General features: G+C 34.6%; 3 protein-coding genes across 6 annotated transcripts in view; 2 read left to right on the top strand and 1 right to left on the bottom strand.

Annotated features, from left to right (window-relative positions):
• The window catches only part of LOC100007086 (uncharacterized), a 4,583-nt gene extending 3,429 nt beyond the window's left edge, over positions 1–1,154 (top strand). Inside the window, exons 4-6 of the mRNA XM_021474277.3 lie at positions 332–383; positions 639–675; positions 763–1,154. Coding sequence (XP_021329952.2) covers positions 332–383; positions 639–675; positions 763–823 — 150 coding nt within the window. The 3' untranslated portion in view covers positions 824–1,154. The remainder of the gene's footprint in view (positions 1–331; positions 384–638; positions 676–762) is intronic.
• Positions 1,155–2,832: 1,678 nt separating this feature from the next.
• Positions 2,833–6,628, top strand: nosip (nitric oxide synthase interacting protein). 3 transcript variants are annotated; one of them, XM_009299536.5, is made up of 10 exons: positions 2,833–3,068; positions 3,159–3,235; positions 3,340–3,445; positions 3,565–3,646; positions 4,474–4,609; positions 4,722–4,873; positions 5,242–5,358; positions 5,844–5,914; positions 6,035–6,143; positions 6,341–6,628. In XM_009299536.5, the coding sequence occupies exons 2-10, from the start codon at positions 3,166–3,168 to the stop codon at positions 6,410–6,412; spliced, it is 915 nt and encodes a 304-aa protein (XP_009297811.1). In that variant the 5' UTR covers positions 2,833–3,068; positions 3,159–3,165; the 3' UTR covers positions 6,413–6,628.
• Positions 6,228–11,295, bottom strand: rcn3 (reticulocalbin 3, EF-hand calcium binding domain). Of its 2 annotated transcripts, none has more exons than XM_005164012.6 (8): positions 11,252–11,295; positions 10,663–10,884; positions 10,372–10,565; positions 10,076–10,248; positions 8,364–8,424; positions 8,166–8,257; positions 7,977–8,084; positions 6,228–6,795 (listed from the first exon to the last, which is right to left on the bottom strand). In XM_005164012.6, the coding sequence occupies exons 2-8, from the start codon at positions 10,875–10,877 to the stop codon at positions 6,691–6,693; spliced, it is 948 nt and encodes a 315-aa protein (XP_005164069.1). In that variant the 5' UTR covers positions 10,878–10,884; positions 11,252–11,295; the 3' UTR covers positions 6,228–6,690.
• Between the last annotated feature and the right edge of the window lie 11,626 nt (positions 11,296–22,921).

Raw genomic sequence — 22,921 nt, forward strand, 5'->3', positions numbered from 1 at the left:
TAAACTTCAACTGTTTGACCTAGACTAGTTCTGATTCCCTAGAAAGAAAACAACCGAAGCATACATATATATGCTGTAACTGTGTGATGCTGACTCTTCCCTCAGCTGTGTTTGTGTAAATAGCCAGATTGAGCATTCATTAATGACTTAATGACTTGCATTAGTCCAGGCCAATAATAGTGGGTGTTTAAGGCAAATTAGGGTTGTCTGCAGCTATAGATAGCTAATGATGTTCTTTTTCCTCATAAAAAATATGCATAGACTCACATAAGCTTGTATTTTAGAAACCATTGCATGAAATGATAGGGCATTTATAATTTTGTCTCTTCAGGACTGTGGAAAGTGCTACATCTGTCCTGTTTGTGAGACCGTTTGCCAGCCAGGTAAGTAAACAACTTCACCTGCTCTATATTAGTTATTTATATTGCTATAATTACACTGTGGGCATCACAATGGCGCAGTGGGTAGCACAATCACCCCACAGCATGAAGGTCGCTGGTTCAGTTGCTGGATAAGTTGGCGGTTCATTCCGCTGTGGCGACCCTAGATTAATGAAGGGACTAAGCTGATAAGAAAATGAATGAATAATTACACTGTAATCCTTTTATTAACTTCCTTACTTTTTTTTGCTCTCAAAGGTGGCTTTGTGGACTCAGTGTCTGGATCGATCTATAAGTAAGACAATGCTATCCTCAGAATAAACCTAAAATGTCACTTGTTGATATAATAATCATATAATGATTCTTCTTTTCTCTTATCCAGGACTGTCGCAGACGTCTTCAACGATGATGACGATAACGACGACGATGACGACGACAACTAAACCCACTTGTCACCACCACGTGGCCAAAAGAGGAACGTGCAATTGGGCGTTGCGTTTCACAGTTGTTATTTACATTGTAGCGTTATGTTCACTGTCGTTAAGTTATTTTTCTCTTTTTATTGTAAACACATCACACGCTACAGTCTGGGCAATATATACATCCACGTAACAATTACATTGCCTTAAAATCAAATGTACTTAATTTAAGAACACCTTGAATTTCCCTTTTAAACAGTCTTGTTGTTATCATGGATTGTGATATGAAATGTAATTCCAAACCTCTCTGTGTTGCTTTGGCACTACTTATGGAATAAAATGATGGGACGTTTTATTTATGTCTATGTCCAATAATACTTTTTTGAAGACGTTGATTTAACAGTGTAATATTAGACATCTTTCGAGAGTGTCCTTATGGGGTAGATATGTGTTTTTCTCTTTTCTTATTTCCAAATATGAGGTGCAACAACTTAATTTATGGGCTTAAAGTGGGAAGGGCTGTGTAAATATTTAATAATTTATCTTAATTCATCATTTAGATTGGGTATGTTATTATTAGTACTATAAATTTTAAGTTCTCTTGGATATAAAAGAGCTACAAAAATAAGGGTAACGTCAAAGTTCATTTAAAGCGAGGTTTTAACGTAACTTACCTGTTGTAAGTTAGAGGTCATGGGGAAAAAAAACTTCTTCGTAAAACATTAAATATAAAAGATTATAGTAGAAGAAGAGCCGGGTAAGAGAGAATGTGAAATAAGAAATATGTAAACTAATTAACATAACTTTAATTAACACAAATTTGGGCAGGTCAAATCTACAAAGACTTAACGCAACTATAATGTCAACGGTCGAATCTGTTTTGTTTTTAAATTGTTTGAATTTTGCCGCCCTTTAAGTCCTGGTGGGTTTTGATTGGATGTAGATCATTTTTAATAAAAGTGGTGGAATATTAGTAGCAAAGACTATAGAATAATATTAATAAGTAATAGTATTTTATATGTATGATAATGCATTATTATTATGGTAGTAGTAATTAAGTGTAGTCTACACTTAAGTGTAGTAGTTTAAGCAATAAAAAGTAAATAATAATGTGATTTTAATTAATAATAAATTTTTAATTTTATTATTATTATTATTATTATTATTATTATTATTGTTGTTGTTGTTGTTGTTGTTGTTGTTGTCGTCGTTGAGAAAAAAAGATGTAAACACTTTCCTTACATTCATCGTTAGAGTTTTTGTGCTTGGTGAGAATTGTAAAAAAATACTTTCTACAGTGTAATGGACTGACGACTAGAGCTATAATATAATATAATATAATATAATATAATATAATATAATATAATATAATATAATATAATATAATATAATATAATATAATATAATATAATATAATATAATATAGGGCGAGGCAGTGGCGCAGTAGGTAGTGCTGTTGCCTCACAGCAAGAAGGTTGCTGGTTCGAACCTCGGCTCAGTTGGCGTTTCTGTGTGGAGTTTGCATGTTCTCCCTGCCTTTGTGTGGGTTTCCTCCGGGTGCTCCGGTTTCCCCCACAGTCCAAAGACATGCGGTACAGGTGAATTGGATAGGCTAAATTGTCCGTAGTGTATGATTGTGTATGTGTGAATGTGTGTGTGGATGTTTCCCATGGGTTGCGGCTGGAAAGGCATCCGCTGCGTAAAAACTTGCTGGATAAATTGGCGGTTCATTCCGCTGTGGCGGCCCCGGATTAATAAAGGGACTAAGCCGATAGGAAAATGAATGAAAGATATAATATAATATAGTTTTGTACAGTGTATATAACCAATGCATTTCAACAAAAATGTTTATGTGACTTGTGTTTGATAATTAACTTATTGCAATGAATTAACAATTTATCAATCAATTAAGTTAATAATTATATTACAATTTGTGGGTTATTCTGTAGGAAGCGGACTGCATGGGTAACTGTTAAGTCAATGAGCACGACGAGAATGTCAACTTTTATTTTGAAGTTTTTTTATGACGAACCAGGAAAAGGAGCAAATGATCTTTTCCGGTTTACGACCATAGGAGGTAAACAGAAACATCTGCGCTTATTACTGCATTTATGAATCTGATTCTATTAGCGTTATATATATATTGTGTTTGGTGTTTGTGTTTTCTGGCTTGTAGCTTAACGTCTATGATGTTCGTTGTATATTTTCTTGTAACTGACGCTAACGTTTGTCCTGCTTGCTAACGAACTCACTAAACAAATTTTAATCAGTGGGTATCGCGTTTTGATATTAACAGTATAGTAATCTGTGTGCCGACTGTTTACCACCTTTATAAAACAGTGACGTTTCTTTTGTAAAGATTAAACATGACACGACATGGCAAGAACTGCACCGCGGGAGCCGTTTACACTTATCACGAGAAGAGGAAAGACACTGGTAAAGTATTATTTCTGTAGCCAACCATCCGTATCTGCTAATATGTCACATAATATGGCTGAAGTATGACAGTAACAACATGTGCTTCTCTCGTGGTTTTTCAGCGGCTTCGGGTTATGGGACACAGAGTGTGCGTTTGGGGAAGGATGCAATCAAAGATTTTGACTGCTGCTCTCTGTCCTTGCAACCCTGCAGAGATCCTGTCCTAACGTACGAGATCCACATGTGATGCTGAAATAGTCTTTTCTTGAAGTTATTTGAGTGAATAAATTGGATGTTCATTAAGTTTCTGATTGATGTGTGTATGTGTTTATATTCTCTAACTGCAGTGAAGATGGATACTTGTATGAAAAAGAGGCCATTCTGCAGTACATCCTTCATCAGAAAACAGAAATTGCCAAGAAAATGAAGGTTTGAGCACTTTTGAAAGATTTGATGTGCCTCTATTATGCTTCCCCCCTAATGTTACCTGTCAAGCTCTATTGTACCTGTTTATAAATGTTTAGGCCTGAAAAGTTTTTCCATTTTTTTTTTCTCTAAAAAAATTATCTTCTGAAAAGCAAGTAGTCAGCAACTTTAGTTTTACTATTCTGAAACTGGTCTGTGTTGATTTAACAAAGTTTGAGTAAAGAAATGTGAGTCCTCAAATACTTCCCATTGTTGACATCATGTTAAGAAGATTGAGTTTTTAGGAAAAACATTTATTTTTGTGCGATTATGTTCTTTCATATAAACCCTCTTTGTAAATCAGTGAAGCTGTGAAGTGAATATCTTACATTGGATGTATACTTTGTTTTATTATGCGAGAATTGTAGTTTTTAGTCACTGAGTTAACAAATTAACATTTCTGCATCTGCTAACATTAGCACAGTTTCAATCTGTTCACCTCAATTTTTGTCCCTGGTCTTGAGTATTTTTGTTCATTTTGATGTCGTTTTTTGCCACTAACCCTTGTTCGTTTGTTAAGTTTGCTTTAAATGTGAAGAAAGTGTATCAATCTCTGTTGTTATCTTAGTGTTTCCCAACACTGCTCCTGAAGGCACACCGACATTACACATTTTCAACCTCTCTCTAATTAAACACACCTGAATCAACTGAGAAGAACTTTAGAAGAGACTCCAAAACCTGACGTTTATGGGTCAGATAAGGGAGACATTCAAAATTTGTACTGTTGGTGGGCCTCCAGGAAAAGGGTTACCACTGTGTTAACAGATACATCTATATGTTTTTAAATGCAGGCATATGAAAAGCAGAAACAGGCTCTGAAGAGTGAAGGCCAGCTGGAGTCCAAATCTGAGGAGCGAGAGAGAGCTGAGAAGTTCAAACAGAGAGAGAATAACATCGTCTCAAAACCAATTAACCCCTTTACTTCAGGTAATAAACTGAAAATGGCAACATGACACTTAGTCCTTCATGAAATGCACATGCTTCTCCCTGATTGTTTTTATTTATTTACTCTCTTTCTTACTTACTAAAATTCCTTTAGGTAAATCTAAAGATGAAGGAAACCAGAATGGCTCAACCAGCTCCTCCAGTACTGACACGTCATCAGGAGAGTCCAGTTCCTCTTCAGCTCTGCCCAGTTTCTGGATCCCCAGCCTCACACCAGAGGCCAAGCCCACATTGCTAAAGAAACCTGTAGGTCTATAGATCTGCCCCTTTTCCCCTCTGCCAGCCACGTGTACTTAGCTTTCAGTAGTCTCACATTATTCTTATTACACAAGAGATTGAAGTCAGGCTGCATGTTTCTGCCAAATGTTCTTTTGATCGGTCATGATGCCCTTGATTGGTTTGTTTGTCAAACTCACCTTCTGGTTTCTGCTCTCTATGTTCAGTAGCTTATTGTGTCATGCCTGGACTAGGGTAATATGGACTAATCAGGATATATACCCCAACAAAAACATTGGCAAATAGAGCCTAAATGATGTAGGATCAAGTTTTCTAGATAACATATCGCAATATGTACACAAATGTAAAACTGAAAAAACTATTCTAATATTTTTCAGTCAAAGACAGTGTCGTGCCCCATGTCAGGACGTCCCTTGAAGATGAGTGATTTGATTACAGTCCGTTTCACACCACTGGACCCCAGTTTGGACCGAGTGGCTCTTCTCACACGTCAAGTAAAGCATGAAGTCATCTCTCATCTTTCCTCTCTATATTTTAGCCTTTATTTTAGGCATAGGCTGGATAAAAATTATGAAATATTATTTACATTTAGAATTAATGTTTTTTTTTTATTTAAATATGTTTAAAGAAAAGCGTCCGTTTTTAAAGTTAATATGTCGATTTGGTGCTCATCAAAACTTTATACTTATCAATGTTGAAAAAAAAACTCAGATTGACAGGTATTTGTTGATAATTGGTAATATATTTTTGAACATTAAAAATGTATTTCCTGTCACTTCTAATGTTTGTATAATGTATCTATAATAAAATATTTGTTGAAATATTATATAAATAATTTATCATTGCATACTATCAATCATTTTTTATTTACTTACTATAAACACACTTTGGATGGTGGTGTATGTAAACAGTTTCAATTGTATTACACCTTGTTTTTTTGCACAATGCAGAAAGTGAAATGTTTTCTGTGTTCATTAAGGACAGATATGTGTGTGCAGTAACCAAAGACACACTTGGAAACTCTGTGCCCTGTGCAGTTCTCAGACCCTCGTGAGTTTGAACTTTACACTGTTTATGGAACAATAATCCATGCGCATTTAAATAACATATTTTACATATCTAGTCCTTCCTCTCACTTTTAGTTTCTCTGTCTTTTTGTGTTTTTTCAAGTGGAGTCGTAGTCACTATGGAGTGTGTGGAGAAGCTCATAAAGAAAGACATGGTTGATCCAATAACTGGAGACAAACTGAAAGAAAAGGACATCATACCCATTCAGAGGGTGTGTATTAGTGAAATAATGTTTGACAAATGCATAAAGTCAGGCTTTTAACTCTTAACTGTCACATTTCCACAGGTTGGACACTTTTCAGTACTTTTTAAATATGTATTTATTTATATATGTCTTGACAAGCTGTGTAAAAAAATATATTTTCTGAGTGTAAACTCACTAACAGCACTGCATTTGTTCTTCGGCAGGGTGGGACTGGCTTCGCGGGCTCAGGAGTGGACCTCAAAGCTAAAGAGGCCAGACCCGTAATGCAAGCATAAATGTGAGGATTGGACAACGCTGTGATGCTGTAAATATTATCATTCATTCATTCTCCTGGATTTATTTTAGGTCATTTGTTGTTATTTCTTTAATAAGGGATCATTTTTGAATGGTATTTTTTCCATGCCTGTAAAGAAGTTATCATGTCATATGTACACATTATGTAGTTGATTTTTTTTTTGTTCAATAAATCTTTCATTTTACACACTTTAAAAGTGACACTTGTCTTATTTTATTAGTTTAAAGATACATTCATGTTTCTGTGTTAATAATAGGGTTAAAGTTCATCATGAACTTCTATCAGGGTCCCATAGTCAGTAATAGTGCTGACTTTAATGAAATCCAGTTTATCCATGATCTCATTGATAGAAAGACGACCATCCTGAGAATAAAAGCAAGGACACAGTAAAAATCTAGAAACTGCAGAAGCTTCAAAAATTCAAAAAACAGTTCTGAACAAGAATTACTTCATAAGCTTTTGGGATTAACCGTTACGCCTCTCGTCATAATGCAGTACAATGACTTTGATGAAGACCACCATTAAACCCCACTCAAAACAATAATTAAAAAAACCAACATGGCTTTATTTAGATTTCACAGAGAGAAAAATGGTTCACCAGTACAGTGTCAGTCACTTTTGTCTCCTCCCACCTGCTGAATCCCACCCCTTTTTCCCTTACTATTGGAACTTGCTAATGTCTCCTCATCTGTGCTTTTTCATGTTATGTGTGAAATCACAGACCAGAAATGTGATCTTTATTTTGTAACAGTCAAAATCTCCCTAATTGAATACAAAGGAAGCTGGACCTGTATTCAGTGCTGAATTCCTGAGAAGTGGAAGACGTAATATTGTTTGCTCAAGCAGTATAAGCAAGCTGGAGTGTCTTTTTATAAGGAATGCGAGTGTTTGTCATGATACAAAGGACAAGTTTTAAAGCAATGGTACGGATAATGATGCCACCAATGGGAAACCAGGTGAGACCCAGCAACAGAATCCATTTCAGATATTGTTTTGTTTCCCATTTTCAATAGAAAAGTAATCTTCAATGTTGCTCAAAAGCATTGCTCAAAAGGTCCCATGTATAATCACCTTTTATCTAAATGACAATAAATAAAACTTGTATCTGTCTCAGTTAGATTCTTATCTTCATTGACCGAAAAGTCTAACCCTTGACTGAGGACCCTGGAAATATTTCAAAACAGCAGGTAACGAAGATTGTCTGTCATTTTCTTATTTAATTTTCTATCCTCTGACCTACGCCCAAAATATACTGTCCTCCCCTCTACCCAGATATGCCAACATTAAAGCTCATCGTGTCTTTTGGTGAGATCCTCTCCGTAATTAGTCGCTTGGCTCCCAACAAACATGTTCCAGTTTTCCAGAATCTCCTTCTTTGTGATTTTGTCATCCTGGTTAGTCAATTACATCCATTGTGATTTCATTGGTAGTCAATTAAAAGAAAGACAAAAGGTAAAAATTAATTAAAAATTGAATGATTATTATTTGCATTCATGCATCATTAATGCCACCACCCGCATGTAAATCTGGAGAATGTGACTTACGTTGTCTTTATCGGTTTCATGAATGAGATGCCGGGCTTCATTATCAGCATGGTCGACTTCTGTCGGGAGGATCCAGTGCGATACTTCAGTGGCATCAAGGAAACCATCCTAACAGGACCAAACAAGCCATGAATTAAGAATAAGAGCCAGTAAAACAGTCCCAAATAGATTTCCTTTCCTAATGCATACCTTGTTCATGTCTCTGAACTCTGAAAATTGTTTCTTTTCTGTTGTGACCCAGTCTGGTTCAGTCTCTCCATCTTCAGGATTGTACATGTCCCCTACAGTCAGACGGAACACCTGCATTTATTTTCAACATTTGGCCACAAAACATCAGATATAACTTAGGATTTCTTCTTTTCCAGGTAAATGTGTAGATTTATATACCAATGTATTCCTGCAGATCAATCTTGCCGTCCCCATTCTTGTCAATGTCTTCAATTGTTTCCTGCAACAAAGTTTACATAGATTTATCACAGTGTTTCAAGTCTACTTATCTGACATATGGCTGACAAAATATAGGAAACATATGCTACAGTAATTACTTTGAGTTTTGAACATTTTTAGGACTTGCTAATAATTTAATTAAACTACCGAATTTGTGGTAAGTTTAATACATTTCACTTGTTTGTGCAATAAGCATATCTGCTATACTGGATGGTCAGTATAAAATCAGTACCTTAATGATAAAATCACTTCTTAAAGAGTACACGGGTACATGTTTTAGCTAATAGATGTTGTGATATACAGTGCTCAGCATATAAGCATATATACAAATCTCTCTTTCAAATTTATATTTTTAATAGGAAGCTGTACAATATTATATATGTGCATATACATTAGATTAGTCCTTACTGAAGCCAAATCTGGAGCTTATCTAACAAAATAACTAACGATAACGCTCCAAAAACTAGTACACCCAAATTTATGTTACAGAAAAATATTAAATACAAATTTAAATTTATATTATTTTATTAAATATTTCTGTTTAATAAATCTGTTTTGTTTAAATGCACCAAAATACATTTACTATATTCACTGAGAAATGGAGAGAAATATTCGTTTTCAAAATGGGGTTTACTAAATTATGCTGAGCACTATGAATATTGTGACCCTCCATTTGATTAGATTAACAATGGCAAAACTCCTTTATATTCTATTGTATATATTAATATTCAAATGTCTTACTCTGTGGTTAATTTATTAACTGAATTTCATCTCTTTTAGTAAAGCAGAAAATACGATCAACAACTAAAACATTAATCATGACTTTACAATGAGATTGAAACAATGAGAATAAAACAAATCTTTTAAACACATGTAAAACTCATATATTGTAATATAAATCTACAGCTGCAAAGACATTTCAAATAGATAGTGTATTAAAAACATAAGAGTATTTTGAGTGTTGTCTTTCCAACGAAAGAAGACAAGTTGCAGAAGCAAAGGCAGATACGTCTAAAAAAAAAGGTTGTGTATTTTTATCTACATTTGAAGTCAGAATTATTAAACCCCAAGAATTATTATTAAGTATTTTTATTATTTTTCCCCAATTTTTGTTAAACAGAGAGACAATTTTGTTAACACATTTCCAAACCTAATATTTTTATAACTCATTTCTAGTAACTGATTTATTGTATATGAAGACAGCAAATAATATTTTATTAGATATTTTTCAAGACATTTCTATACTGCTTAAAGTGACATTTAAAGGCTTAACTAGGTTAAATAGGTTAACTAGGCAGGTTAGGGTAATTTGGCAAGTTATTGTATAACGATGGTTTGTTCTGTAAACAATAAAAACATATATATAGAGAGCTTAAAGGGGCTAATAATTTTGACCTTAAAATGATGTTTAAAAATTTTTAAACTGCTTTTATTCTTGCCAAAATAAAACAAATAGGGCTTTCTCCAGAAGAAAAAAATATTATCAGACACACTGTAAATACTTCCTTGCTCTGTTAAACATCATTTAGGAAATATTTAAAAAAGAAAAAAAATTCAAAGGCGGGATAATAATTCTGACTTCAACTGTATATCTGTCCTTTTAATTTCTCCGTCATTATATTCATCTATCTCTCCCTTTATTCAGACCTCACCTGAATCACAATGTCTCTCATAAAGTCAAACTCTTCTGGATGGAGGAAGGCAGTGAACTCTTCTCTGGTGGCGACACCATCCCCATCCCTGTCTGCAGACTTAAACCGCCTCTCATCTCTATTAAGCATGGATTTGTAGGTGGCTTTATCATCCACATCATCAAACTCTGTGTCTGCAATTAAATAACAAAGTCGATTAATATTCTTTGGTTCTACAGTGTTTTATAACCACACATGAACAGCTGTTTCTCATTAAACATTACCAGCTCCCACGCCTAAACGCAAAGCCTCATTACCTATATAATATCCATAGGTGGTGTTCTTGTACTCAATCCATCCGATCTTCCCATCCTTATTCTGGTCGTACTCATTCCAGTGCTTGTCCACGTTCTCCTCGATGTACCTCCTCTGCCTGTGCTTGATCCAGTGGTGTAACTCAGCATGACTGACGAAGCCATCCTTATCTGTGTCAATCTTATCCACAATCTTTCTGCATGGGGAATATATTAAAAAAAATACAAAAGTAAGACACATGATGATTTAGTTTTCTCCTATTACTGCATTGTTCTAACTTTTTTTTAGTGTACCCTAATCTGTCTTTGCTCTCCTCAGGGCTCAGCTGGTCAAAGGTCTTGGATTCCTCTTTCCCCAGGAAGGCCTCGTGGTCAAACTGGAAACCGTGGGCATCATCGTGAGGATGGTCACTGAGGTCTAGCTTATGATGTATACGCTTCTCCTGTGCTGGCACCGCAACCGAGAGCCCAGCAAACAGGGCAAGTGTCCCCAGAAAGAGCAGCTGCATATTCTCACTTTAAATGAGGTTAAGAGAGAGAGAACATTTTAAGAAATGCTTTCTGACCTGAAAAGTATGTTGCACACTAACTGAGAGTCATTGTACTTGAATGCAATGAAAGTTTGATGGTATTTTCATTCAATTTTAAACTAAATTTCAGAGCATTAACTTTTCATGTACACTATCTGAATAATAAGCATAGGTTTAAAACATGATCACAAATGCCAACAAGCAACTGCAAAAAAAAAACATGTACAAACATAAGTTATTATTAGCAGTGATTTACTGCAGAATTAATGACTGATAAATGAACTACAATAAACAATTGACAATAGAGTTTAGATAAAAGATATTCGTAATATTTAAATGTAAAGATAACTTACCAAGCCAGCAGTGATTTCAGCTTGAGTACACTCAATCTTAACTTGAAGAGTACGCGTTGGTACTGTTCTTTAAAAGTGCACGTAAAAGTAGGCGGAGAAGCCACGTTACGTGCGCTCAGATATGCTTTATTGACACGAAAAAAGGCCAATCAGAAAGAGAGTTTGGGCGGGGCTAAGAAAATGTCAAGATTCTACTGGCTACGAAACGCCACGTTGACACGAGAACGCGCATCAGAGCGCCAGGAGCGCCTTGGCAAACTACGAAAAAACTTTTAAAAAGCTCATCAGCCTCCTGTCAGACAGAAATAAAGGATTAAGCGTTATTTAGAAACAAGCAACGTTACATCAAGATGTATGATTATAAATATTCCTTATGTAGCATGCAAAATGTTTCGTAATTTTTAAGATCATGTTAATATTCTACTCAGTGATGTTTTAAATTAGTCTACGTGTAATTTAGAGGGTAATACAGTGAATACTAAAAGTGTTGTGTGGGTCATTGCGAGTAATTGTTTTAATGCTGCAATTACAAATGTTATTTCATGGATATTTTATACGGGGTAAATACATTTCTCAGAATTTTCTAGAAGACTGGTCTGACGTGGTCATGTTTAAAAGCTTTTCCCCTTAGTATAGGGCTTAATCTTACAGACATTAACATGCATTTTTCTTATGTTTTCAGAAATAAACCACTACCCTATATATACTCTATAAAAGAGTTGAGAAAGCTTAAGCCAACATAACAAACATTTTCAATATTCACTCAATAAAGGGCTTAGTCCCTTTATTAAACCAGGGTCGCCACAGCGGAATGAACCGCCAACTTATCTAGTATATGTTTTACATTGTGGATGCCCTTCCTGCTGCAACCCATCATTGGGAAACACCCATACACACTCATTTACACACACGGACAATTTAGCTTACCTAATTCACCTATAGCGCATGAGTTTGGACTGTGGGGAAATTGGAACACCCGGAGGAAACCCACGTGAACGTGGAGAACATGCAAACTCCACACAGAAATGCCATCTGACACAGCTGGGACTCAAACCAGCAACTTTCTTGCTGTGAGGCGACAGTTTTACTCACTGTGCCACTGCACCGCCCCCACATTTTCAATAAAGAGGCTATATTTAACACCAGCACTGCAGAATATTACAGCTATTTTATTTTAGATTTAATATTTTAATCTTTACTCAATTGGTATAAAGGAAAAGGCAATGTGCAGAAAGATGCTATAAAATATTGCCCATATACAACTGCCTAAAATGTAAACACACATTTTCATTTTATTTACATCCATTTTGTTAAATTTTATTTATATTTGTTTATTATAAATCTTTCACTGCATTTAGAAAATGTTATTAAAGGCGTTATAATTATTAGGCACCTTTCTCCAAAGAGACATGCCATCGGAACATGATGTAACATATCGGCTTAATCTGCATATTTTTTATTTATTTTTTTAGGGGAAATCTTCAGAAATTATGCCATTGAACATGAACATGTATTAAACTGAGCTGAGAGTATGATTGTGTTATTCTTCAAAGCATAATCAAATTAAAACATTAAGATTGGCTTCAATAGCTCAGTGGTTAGCACTGTCGCCTTACAGCAAGACGGTCGCTGGTTCGAGCTCCAGCTAGACCAGATGACATTTCTGTGTGGAGTTTGCATGTTCTCCCTGTGTTTGCAAGGGTTTATTCCCGGTGCTCCCCCACAGCCCAAAGACATGCAGTGATGCAGTATAGGTGAATTGGGTAAACAAAATTAGCCGTAGTGTATGAGTGTTCGTGAGTGAAAATGGAAGAGTGTGCGGGTGTTTCCCAGTACTGGGTTGCAGCTAGAAGGGCGTCCGCTGCATATGCTGGAATAATTGGCGGTTCATTCCGCTGTGGGGACTCTAATAAATAAGGAGCTAAGTCTATGGAAAATGAATGAATGAATGAATGAATGAAATATTTAAAATATTTCAGTAAAAACACATGCGGGGGAAATTTACAACTAATCAAAAGCAGTAAGATTATTATTATTCGCTTTTATAAGTTGAATTAAATTGATCAAAATTGACTAAAAATATTTAAATCTTTATAAAAGATTTCATTTTAATATAAATGTTGATTTTTATTTTTTGGTCTATTCATTACAGAATTATAACAACTTTTTTTATTTTAGCAACAAAGATATTAGTACTATTGATCAGATGATGCTTAAAACTGGAGTGATATAATTTTCATGATGGCATTTTAAAGTATCTAAATGTAACAGTTATTTAAAATTGCAAAAAAAAAATTCATTGTGTTTTTGTCTTCATTGTTTCATTGTGTTATGTGTGCTCAGATTGTGCACAATTCTTTTTTGTATTATTATAATTTTGCATCCAAATGCCATATTATGAGATGATTATGGCACTGGTATTAGCATCATCTATGGATGCTAGCACCAGTGCCACTTAGATGTGTCCAGTTATACCTCTTCAACTTTGTCGCCTCCTCATTCCGTTGTTTCTGGATCCCTCATCCTCCCTCACATCTTTTCACACAACTTTTCACACCTGCCCTCTTTCTTTACCTCTTTGTCTCTCTCCAGACATACACAGTGCATCGTCCCTCAGTCCTCACCCCTTTCTCTCTCTCTCTGTGTGTGTGTGTATGTATGTGTGTGTCCCCTCTCTTCTCTCTCTTTGCCTGTGGCTGTGTGTCTAGTACCATGGAGCAATTGAAGGTGACAGGGCCAGAGAGAGAGGAGGGGAGAGGGAGGACGTGGCACTCTGTAGCCCGAGGGCACACAACAACACACAGAGAGACAGAAAGAGAGAGAGGGAGATGGTAAAGGAAATGGGAGGGCAGAGACGACAAAATAAGGAAGAAGACAAGTGCTCGGGAACCAAACGGATGGCACAGAGTGATGGAGAGACTGTGGGTCTAATGAATTATTTGTAATTGATGCATTAACATCAATGCCTCCGCCGGATTTTGCCGTCACAGGCGGGATATCAAGTACAACACTTATTCCTTTACCACAGATACACGCACTCTCATACATGTACCTCGTGTTTTCTTTTTTTAAGGGCTTGATGTTAATTTGTCCCGGCATTGTTGCTATGGTGACCTCTCTTCCCCCTCCCCCCCAGCAGAGAGATAGAGAGGGTGACAGGGATGAACTAACAAGACACTGAAAAAATGTGCCCTGAAGGAGCGAGCGCTCACACACCAGCACACATAATAAACACGCACTCGCAACGTCACATGACACTAAATATTAGGCGCATTTTATTAGGCTCCGTTCTCATTCGCTTCACTTCTGGAACCGTTTCAAAGCGTTACTTGCATCCGAGATGCTCTTCGCCTGGCAACGCGCTTCATCCTCAGTCTGTTTTTACATGTCATTGTCTTTTCCCGTGAACACTGCGAACGAGTGACAAAGAGGGAGATGTAGGTATGGAGGGTGGGGTGATGAGGGGGGAGGCAGATGAGAGAGGAAGAGAGCGGAGGGTTTTGTCAACCGGAAATAAATAAAGCTGGCACCCTCCTTCTCCTCCGCCTCCTCTGTCTCTCTGTCTCTCTTTCTCGTGCCCTCCGTGTCCCCCTTCCTTGTTTTTTTTCTACAAGGATACATCCATGGCCTCGTTATGTCTTCCCTTTTTCTCTCTTTCTGTTTCAGTTCGTCCGCTATCATGCGTGCACTGCACCAAACTCGTCGTGTTGTTGTCTGCGCCGCAACGGCGTCCGTTAACCTGATGCAGTTTGTCACATTAAAGGGTCACTTCACACAGAAATGAACATTTTGTCATCATTTACTCATCCTCGTGTCGGTCCAAACCTGGGTGATGTTGTTTCTTCTGGGACCGCAGTATGAGCTGTTTATCAGAATGTTCAAGCTGCACTTTCTCATGCAGTAATTGACGGGAATGTTAACAAAGATGCCATATAAGGAGAGGGGGGCACAAAGTAACACTTTTTGGTTTTGGCCAAAAAATGAACAAAGTAATGTTGTTACTCCTGCCAAAAGTGCCAGGAGTAAAAATGTTACTATTTACCCCACCTGCGGGGCAGGGTTAGGGAGAGGGTTAGTTGAAACACATTAAAAAGGCAGATTTCACACAATTAATTTAAATCTAGTTTATTTTAAATAGTAGTTATATTTCCTCAGTACTTAACTTCATTTATGTGTTTATTCTACATAGCACTGCATTTTATTTATTTATTTATTTGTCCATTGGATAAACACATTTGTAATTATTTGCATTATTATCCATTATTATACAATGCATTTATTTGCATTATTAGCAATAAAAATATTTTTTCTATAAAGATAACTCTATTTAAAAACATTTTATTTAAAAAGTTCTCAACTCTACACTCAAAATAAAATAAAATAAAAAGTTAGTTTAACTGGCGTCCCACATTGTGAGGCTTATTTGTACCATGCACCCTATTACAACTAAACCCGCTGTGTTGTGTTTTCCTCAAAACTGGCTAGCAGTCACTGTTTTTTACAACTTTCAAAATGACTCAATCTTTTATGCTAGAAGACAGTAATCACACCAATATAAGATTTTACTTACATATTTCCACAGATTTTGAAAAACAAAAACAAAAAAAAAAAATACTTTAATGCTGCTAAAAGGGTTGTGTTAATGATCTCCTCTCTATATTAGTGTGTTGCCCCAGCTTGTGAGAGAACTTTATGATGAAAAAAGTTATGATGAGCTTTCATGTTTCATAAATTGATCTTCTCATTCCCACGTTTATGGTGATGCTTTTGTTTGTATAACAAAGGTATGGTGTGTGGATGTTAGCACTTTAAAACACGGGTGTATAACAATATAAATAAATGATGTATATTAAATTACCATAACTTCCGAAATTTTATTGATCAAACATCAAACATATATTTAACTGCAAAATTCTGCCAACAGTATTTGACAGTTTGTTTTTAGTGTGGTTTAAATATGTTTTGGTTAATTGGATTGGTGGATGAGGAACACACATTTAATCCATGTTTTTTGTCCAGTTTTGACCACTTTCCTGATATATTTGAGAAGAGGGACTATGGGTCACAGTTCTTTTACTCTGAAAGCTACAAAAACTACACTGAGCACTGGCATGTTTGGATTCAAATCAGGACCCCGGTAAGAGAACATTGTGATTTTCACTTTGTTAAGACTTTTCTTTATTTTAGACTCTACTTTGCAATGATAAAATTGTCTCTGGTTAGTGTACTTCAATAACATGTGCTGTAATATTTAAGAATTAATTTTTAGGTGAAGAGATACGTGGTCTTTGAATGACCATATAAACATCTATACTAAAGCAATCTGGTCACATATATTTGACCTGTGGAAATGGTCAAATTTGGACAAGCTCAAAACATTTCACCTGCATTAAAGGTGATACAGTGTAATTATATTGGGGAGAAAGCATTTTAAACATTTGTAAATGACCTTTAGTTTTATTTCTTAATAAAACAATAACATATGCAACCCAAATTTTCTTAGAACATAGATTACCGGTCAATAGTTTGGGGTCAGTAGGATTTTTAAATGTTTTAAAATAAGCTTCTCCTGCTCACCAAGGCTGCATTTATTTAATCAAAAATACAAAACAAATGGTAACATTGTGAAATTTTATATATGTTATTGCACTATAAAATAACTGTTCAAAATTAGTTTATAATTTAATTTAATCATTTATTCCAGTGATTTTATAGATGGATTTTCAGCTTTATTACTCCAGTCTTCAAAGTCACACGATCCTTCACAAATCACTCTAATATTAATTAATATTAATTAATATTATTATTATTAAAATGGTGATAGTAATAAAAGCAATAATGACTGGAGTAATAATGTAATTTGAAACTACATACAATAAGAAAGCAGCTATTTACAAAATTTAATAAATATTTAAAAATTTGACAATTATTTTTACCTTTAATAAATGTTGTCTTAATGAACAGTCATTTACTTTGAAAAAAAAAAATTTGGCTCCAAACTATTGAAGGGTAGTGTATTTTATATGTTTTCTGGACCTACTGACTCATTTTAATTAATGAACTAACTGCTAGTACTTAGGGCTTGGTCTAGGCTTGTATGCATTGGTCTAAATGCTTGTAATTGTGCATAACTTAAATGTCTCAAGTAACTGGTACTATTCCTAAGTAAGTCTTCTAATGTAAAACAATGATTTTTATCGAACTAACGGACCACTTTCTTTGCCATTTTTGAAGCTGAACAACCCTTTCAGTCACAACTCATTTACAGTTTAAGAGGACATAAAACAGTACTGTACATAAAATAAAGAAAGTCAGAAAGGAAAGAAGAAATTGACATTTTTCCTTCAAGATTTGTGTTAAATATTTGTCAAGATTGTACATGAAACAAAGTTATTAAGGTACTTTTACTGAAAAACATTACACACAGTTCATTCTACAAAAAATCATGTTTCATTTATTGTATTAGTTGCTGTTTCATTGTAGTTTTTCATTAAATTTACTTAAGCATTTGTTGTTATTATTATTATTATTATTATTATTATTATTATTATTATTATTATATGTGGGGGACAAGGTGGCTCGGTGGTTAGCACTGTCGCCTCACAGCAAGAAGGTTGCTGGTCCTTGGTGGGTTAGTATGCTTTTCTGTGTAGAGTTTGCATGTTCTCCCCATGTTTGTGTGGTTTTCCCCACAGTACAAAGACATGCACTATAAATTAATTGTTAATAAGTTATAAGTTAATTGCTATAAGTTAATTGGATTAGCTAAATTGGCCTTAGTATATGAGTATGTGTGTGTGTGAATGAGAGTGTATATGTGTTTACCAGTACTGTGTTGTGGCTAGAAGAGCATCCGCTGCAAAAAAACATATGCTGCAATAGTTGGCGGTTCATTCTGCTGTGGTCCCCCCCTGATAAATAAGGGACTAAGAAAAAGGAAAATGAATAAATTATTATATGAACTCTCAGTAAACCAATTTCATGATAAAAATAGCTTTGTCTTCCAAAATGTTCATCACATACAGAAACAAATTCAAAGACAATATTTATGCTGATATCTATGCTGATATTTGATTTCTGGTTACTACTGTGGAGATAAAAATTCATAAGCTAAAAAAAGTAATGTCAATTTATCGGTTCATATAACTAAATTGCCTCTATGGGGCTTTAAAGTTTGCTAAAGCCATCTATTGGGTCCCAACCCCTTGGTTATACACACAACCCATAAACCACAAATCAGCATGCTTTTGATACACTGACCTAAATTTAATCATGTTATTGGTAATAAAACTGTGGTTATTAGGTAAAATAATTGAAGATATCAATTGTACCCCCTTCGATCCGTCTTCTTGTCTTAAGTGAGCAAAGGTTCATATTTATTTAGTTGAACCTTTCATATCAACGAGCACCAAAATTGTCATGCTTGTAAATACTGTTGGCTGATACTCCTTTATAAGAGCAGCAAGTCTCTCTCTCTCCCTCTCTGTTTTCTCTCGTACTTTAACATGTCACAGGCTCTTTGGTTTTTAAAGTTAATCCAATAAAATATGCAAATATAGCATTGGGATTGTGACAAAGTGCAGTGGAGGGTAAACATGTCATATACAGCCTGGCGTGTGTGTGTGTGTGTGTGTGTGCAGGATGGAGGCCCTCATACCCAGGTCTGAGTGTCTACTCATGTTTGCATGTAATCGTATGAGCAAGCATGCAGCGTATAAAGAACTACACGAGGGACAGAGTAATGTGTGAGATTTCTCCCATGAGAATAACAGTGTTTAAGATAATAAGAATATAAATGTCTCTTTAATAAAATTGTCGGCCTTTATCCTTTTATTATTTAACTATCTTTTAATCCTCCTTTTGTTTTTGAGGACGGCTCAAACTAGAGTCAAGGCAATTTTAAAAAGCCTTGTGGAGTTTATATTGCTTTCCTCAGTAAGATGTCTCTACTGCTAACCAGAGCTGCATGTCTTTGATAATAAATATAAGATTTAAATATTATTACAATGTTCTAAAATGTTAAAATGCTTTCAATTAAAATGTTTTTTATATCTACAAAGCTAAATCATCGATAGATCCTTTGCGAATTACACTTAAATTAGGATTTTGTGCTTATTTTATATATAAATATTTAAGGTTAACAGTGTTGAAAACATTAATAATTTATATTTTTGTGGAAACTGATACATTTTTCAGGATTAAATAGAAAAGTTTAAAATAAAAATAAAAACATTTGTTAAATAAAAAAATAATTTTAACATTATAAATGTATTTTCTGTCATTTTTGATCAGTGTAATGTGTCTTTGATGTCCTCTATCTCAAAAGCACTAAACTATTTATTACAAAAAGTCATAACTATACATAATAATATACAGTCATAATATACATAATAATACAGTTTTTCTCAATTGCTTTGGCACATTTTTAAAACATAACATTCTCTAAACTATGAGTGCAAATTTCAAAACCGTTTGCTTGAACTTCAGACCTTAATTGCATGTCTGCAAAATGTAGTTACTCACCTAAAATCTTTAATTCATGCTTCAAAACCTAGTTATCATGTCAGTACTTTGGCCAAGGCCACCAAAACATAAAGTGCATTTTTCATCATGTGAGCCACACTGCTCAAAATGATTAGTAGTTTTTTTTCACCATGACATTCAACCATGGATATTAAGGTTTAAAAAATCTAGTATGTGTTTTAAGAGTCAAAAGTACATAAAAAAAATAATAAATGAACATTTGTATTTTATACAGTGCATTTATTTGTGTACAAATGTTTTACATGCAAAGAGAAACCTTACTTGTACAATTTCTGTATTGTATATTTTATAGTGAATGTTGTGATTGTGATGTGGGCAGTCACAAATTGTATTACAAGGTCATTTACCAGTTTAGCTGTTATTACAAACAAGGTCAATATCTGATATTTATGGTGTAAACATGCATATACAAATGTTTGATAATCGAATAAACAGAAATTTTGAGTGTGATGGCTTACATGATAAAAATTAATTGTGACGTTCTGAAGAGTTTGACATCCTAAATGAGAAACGACTCATCGGTTTTGATCAACAAGCCATGTGCAATTAGTTTTTGTCCAAACTCAAACAATACTGTTTGCAGACATGTGTCAAAGCATTTGCAATTTTGCTTAAATCAATATGAAAGGCCAATCTGATTTAAACAATAAGCTAATTGTTCAGAGATGTAAACTTATTGTTTTGAAAAATAAAAATTTAAATCGAGACTTGAGCCAAAGCTGAATGTTCTCCCCGTGTTGGCGTGGATTTCCTCCAGGTGTTCCAGTTTCCCCCACGAGTCCAAAGACATGCGCTATGGGTGAATTGAATAAACTAAATTGGTCGTAACGTGTGTGAATGCAAGAGTGTGTGGGCGTTTCCCAGTGTTGGGTTGTGGCTGGAGGGGCATCCGCTGCATAAAACATAAGCTGGATAAGTTGGCGGTTCATTCTGCTGAAGCGGCCCCAGATTAATAAAGGATCTGAGCCAAAAAGAAAATGAATGAATGAGAACTGAGCCATAGCAATTGAGATGAAACTGTAATATACAGTCAAGCCCAAAATCATTCATACTCCTGACAAATTCTGAATTGAAGTTTTTTTTTACATGTATATAAAAGCTGAGAAATGTTTTTTCCCCTACATTGATGTCTCTTGTACATCTTGTTATCTTTTGGGAGAAGCCTATTATGAGCCTCGGCTCAGTTGGCGTTTCTGTGTGGAGTTTGCATGTTCTCCCTGCATTCGTGTGGGTTTCCTCCGGGTGCTCCGGTTTCCCCCACAGTCCAAAGACAGTTCAAAGACATCTGGTACAGGTGAATTGGGTAGACTAAATTGTCGAGTGTGTGTGAATGTGGATGTTTCCCAGTGATGGGTTGCGGCTGGAAGGGCATCCGCTGCGTAAAAACTTGAAGGATGAGTTGGCGGTTCAATCCGCAGTGGCGACCCCAGATTAATAAAGGGACTAAGTCGACAAAGAAGAAGAAGAAGAAGCTTATTATTTTGATAAGTTAATCAGGTTTCAACTAATTTTTTGTAGTTATACAGTTTAACTTAATATTTTTGAGTTGAGATGACTAGAAATTTAAATTTGATTAAACTAAACTATGTAAGACGGTGGCGCAATGGCAACTCACAGCAAAAAGGTCACTGGTTCAAGCCTCGGCTTCCCAGTGATGGATTACAGCTGAAAGGACAACTGCTGCATAAAACATATGTTGCCGGCAGTTCATTCTGTTGTGGAGACCCCAGATTAATTAAAAGACTAAGCCGAAAAGAAAATGAATGGATGAATGTATGAACTTCAAATACTTTTACTACTATCATAATAATAATGCAAAATCATACTATATAATACTATTACTTATCACTATTATTATATAGTCTTTGATACTATGTATGGCAGCAAGCAATTTCTTTATTAATTTTCGATTATTATTTTTTTAAAGAGCAATAGAAATGATTAATGTTTTTAGCGTTTAGTTGGTTTTATTTCAATAATAATTATTATTATTTTATTTAAATTTTTTCATGGTTCTACACAAAAAAATACCCATTTCAGAAAAGCATTTGTCTACTTTTATAAAAAAAATGAACAGGTTATTACCAAACTGGGTTTTGCTTAACTGATCGATTCCTTAAAACACTGATATCTCTTAAACTTGAAACTTATTAGTATAATATAAAATAATAAAATAATGGGTTGCAACTGGAAGGGCAACTGCTGCATAAAACATATGCCGGATAAGATGGCGGTTCATTCCGCTGTGGCGACCCTGGATTAATAAAGGGACTGAGCCTAAAATAAAATAAATGAATAATTAATATTAGAGTGATTCTTGAAGAATCATGCGACTTTGAAGACTGGAGTAATGAAGCTGAAAATTCATCTTTAAAATCACTGGAATAAATGATTAAATTAAATGATAAACTACTTTTGAACAGTTATTTTATAATGCATAACATATATAACATTACACAATTTTACAATTTGTACTGTATTTTTAATTAAATAAATGCAGCTTTGGTAAGCAGGAGAAGCTTATTTTAAAACATTTAATAATTGTAGGAGTGTATATCAACAAAAACTGAGCTATAATTTAAAATATTACATTTTATTGCAGTGTAAAAAACGATATTACAAAAAGTCATGACAACCAATTATTTTATGTTACTTTTACCTTTTTTAATAAGTTAATTAGGTTTCAACTCATTTTTGTAGTGATACAACGTTATAAGTTAATATTTTTGAGTTGAGATGACTAGAAATTTTAAAATGAATAAACTGTGTAAAGCTGCAATATTTTTTTTGTGTGGCACACTGTAAAAAATATGTGATCAATTACTTCTCACAACATATGTTTTTAGTTAATTGTAACTTATTAAACTAAATTAATCATGTTCTAACTTAATTTTATGAGTTACGCAAGCTATTTTAAGTCAGTTTGACATAATATAAGTTATGGACGGTGCAGTTCATTTCACTAAAGAGGAACTGAAATGAAGGTTTTAAGTTTTTATTTTATTTTATTTAAAAGATTATTACTATTATTTATTTTAAATATTAATATTGTTTTCTGAGGCCAGACATTTTCATGGTTCTAAACAAAAAAAATAACCATTTCAGAAAAGCTTTTAGCTATACTTT

Source organism: Danio rerio, chromosome 3 (assembly GCF_049306965.1).
Source record: "Danio rerio strain Tuebingen ecotype United States chromosome 3, GRCz12tu, whole genome shotgun sequence".
Lineage (NCBI taxonomy): Eukaryota > Metazoa > Chordata > Actinopteri > Cypriniformes > Danionidae > Danio > Danio rerio.

Bases quoted from the DNA above. Each gene is read 5' to 3' on its own strand.
- nosip (XM_009299536.5), top strand. From the start codon at position 3,166: ATGACACGACATGGCAAGAACTGCACCGCGGGAGCCGTTTACACTTAT. The intron at 3,236-3,339 runs GTAAAGTATTAT...GTGGTTTTTCAG, and splicing joins CGAGAAGAGGAAAGACACTG to CGGCTTCGGGTTATGGGACA. The intron at 3,647-4,473 runs GTTTGAGCACTT...TTTTAAATGCAG, and splicing joins AAATTGCCAAGAAAATGAAG to GCATATGAAAAGCAGAAACA.
- rcn3 (XM_005164012.6), bottom strand. From the start codon at position 10,877: ATGCAGCTGCTCTTTCTGGGGACACTTGCCCTGTTTGCTGGGCTCTCG. The intron at 8,258-8,363 runs GTATATAAATCT...GTCTGACTGTAG, and splicing joins TGATCTGCAGGAATACATTG to GGGACATGTACAATCCTGAA. The intron at 8,085-8,165 runs GTATGCATTAGG...TGGTCCTGTTAG, and splicing joins AGTTCAGAGACATGAACAAG to GATGGTTTCCTTGATGCCAC.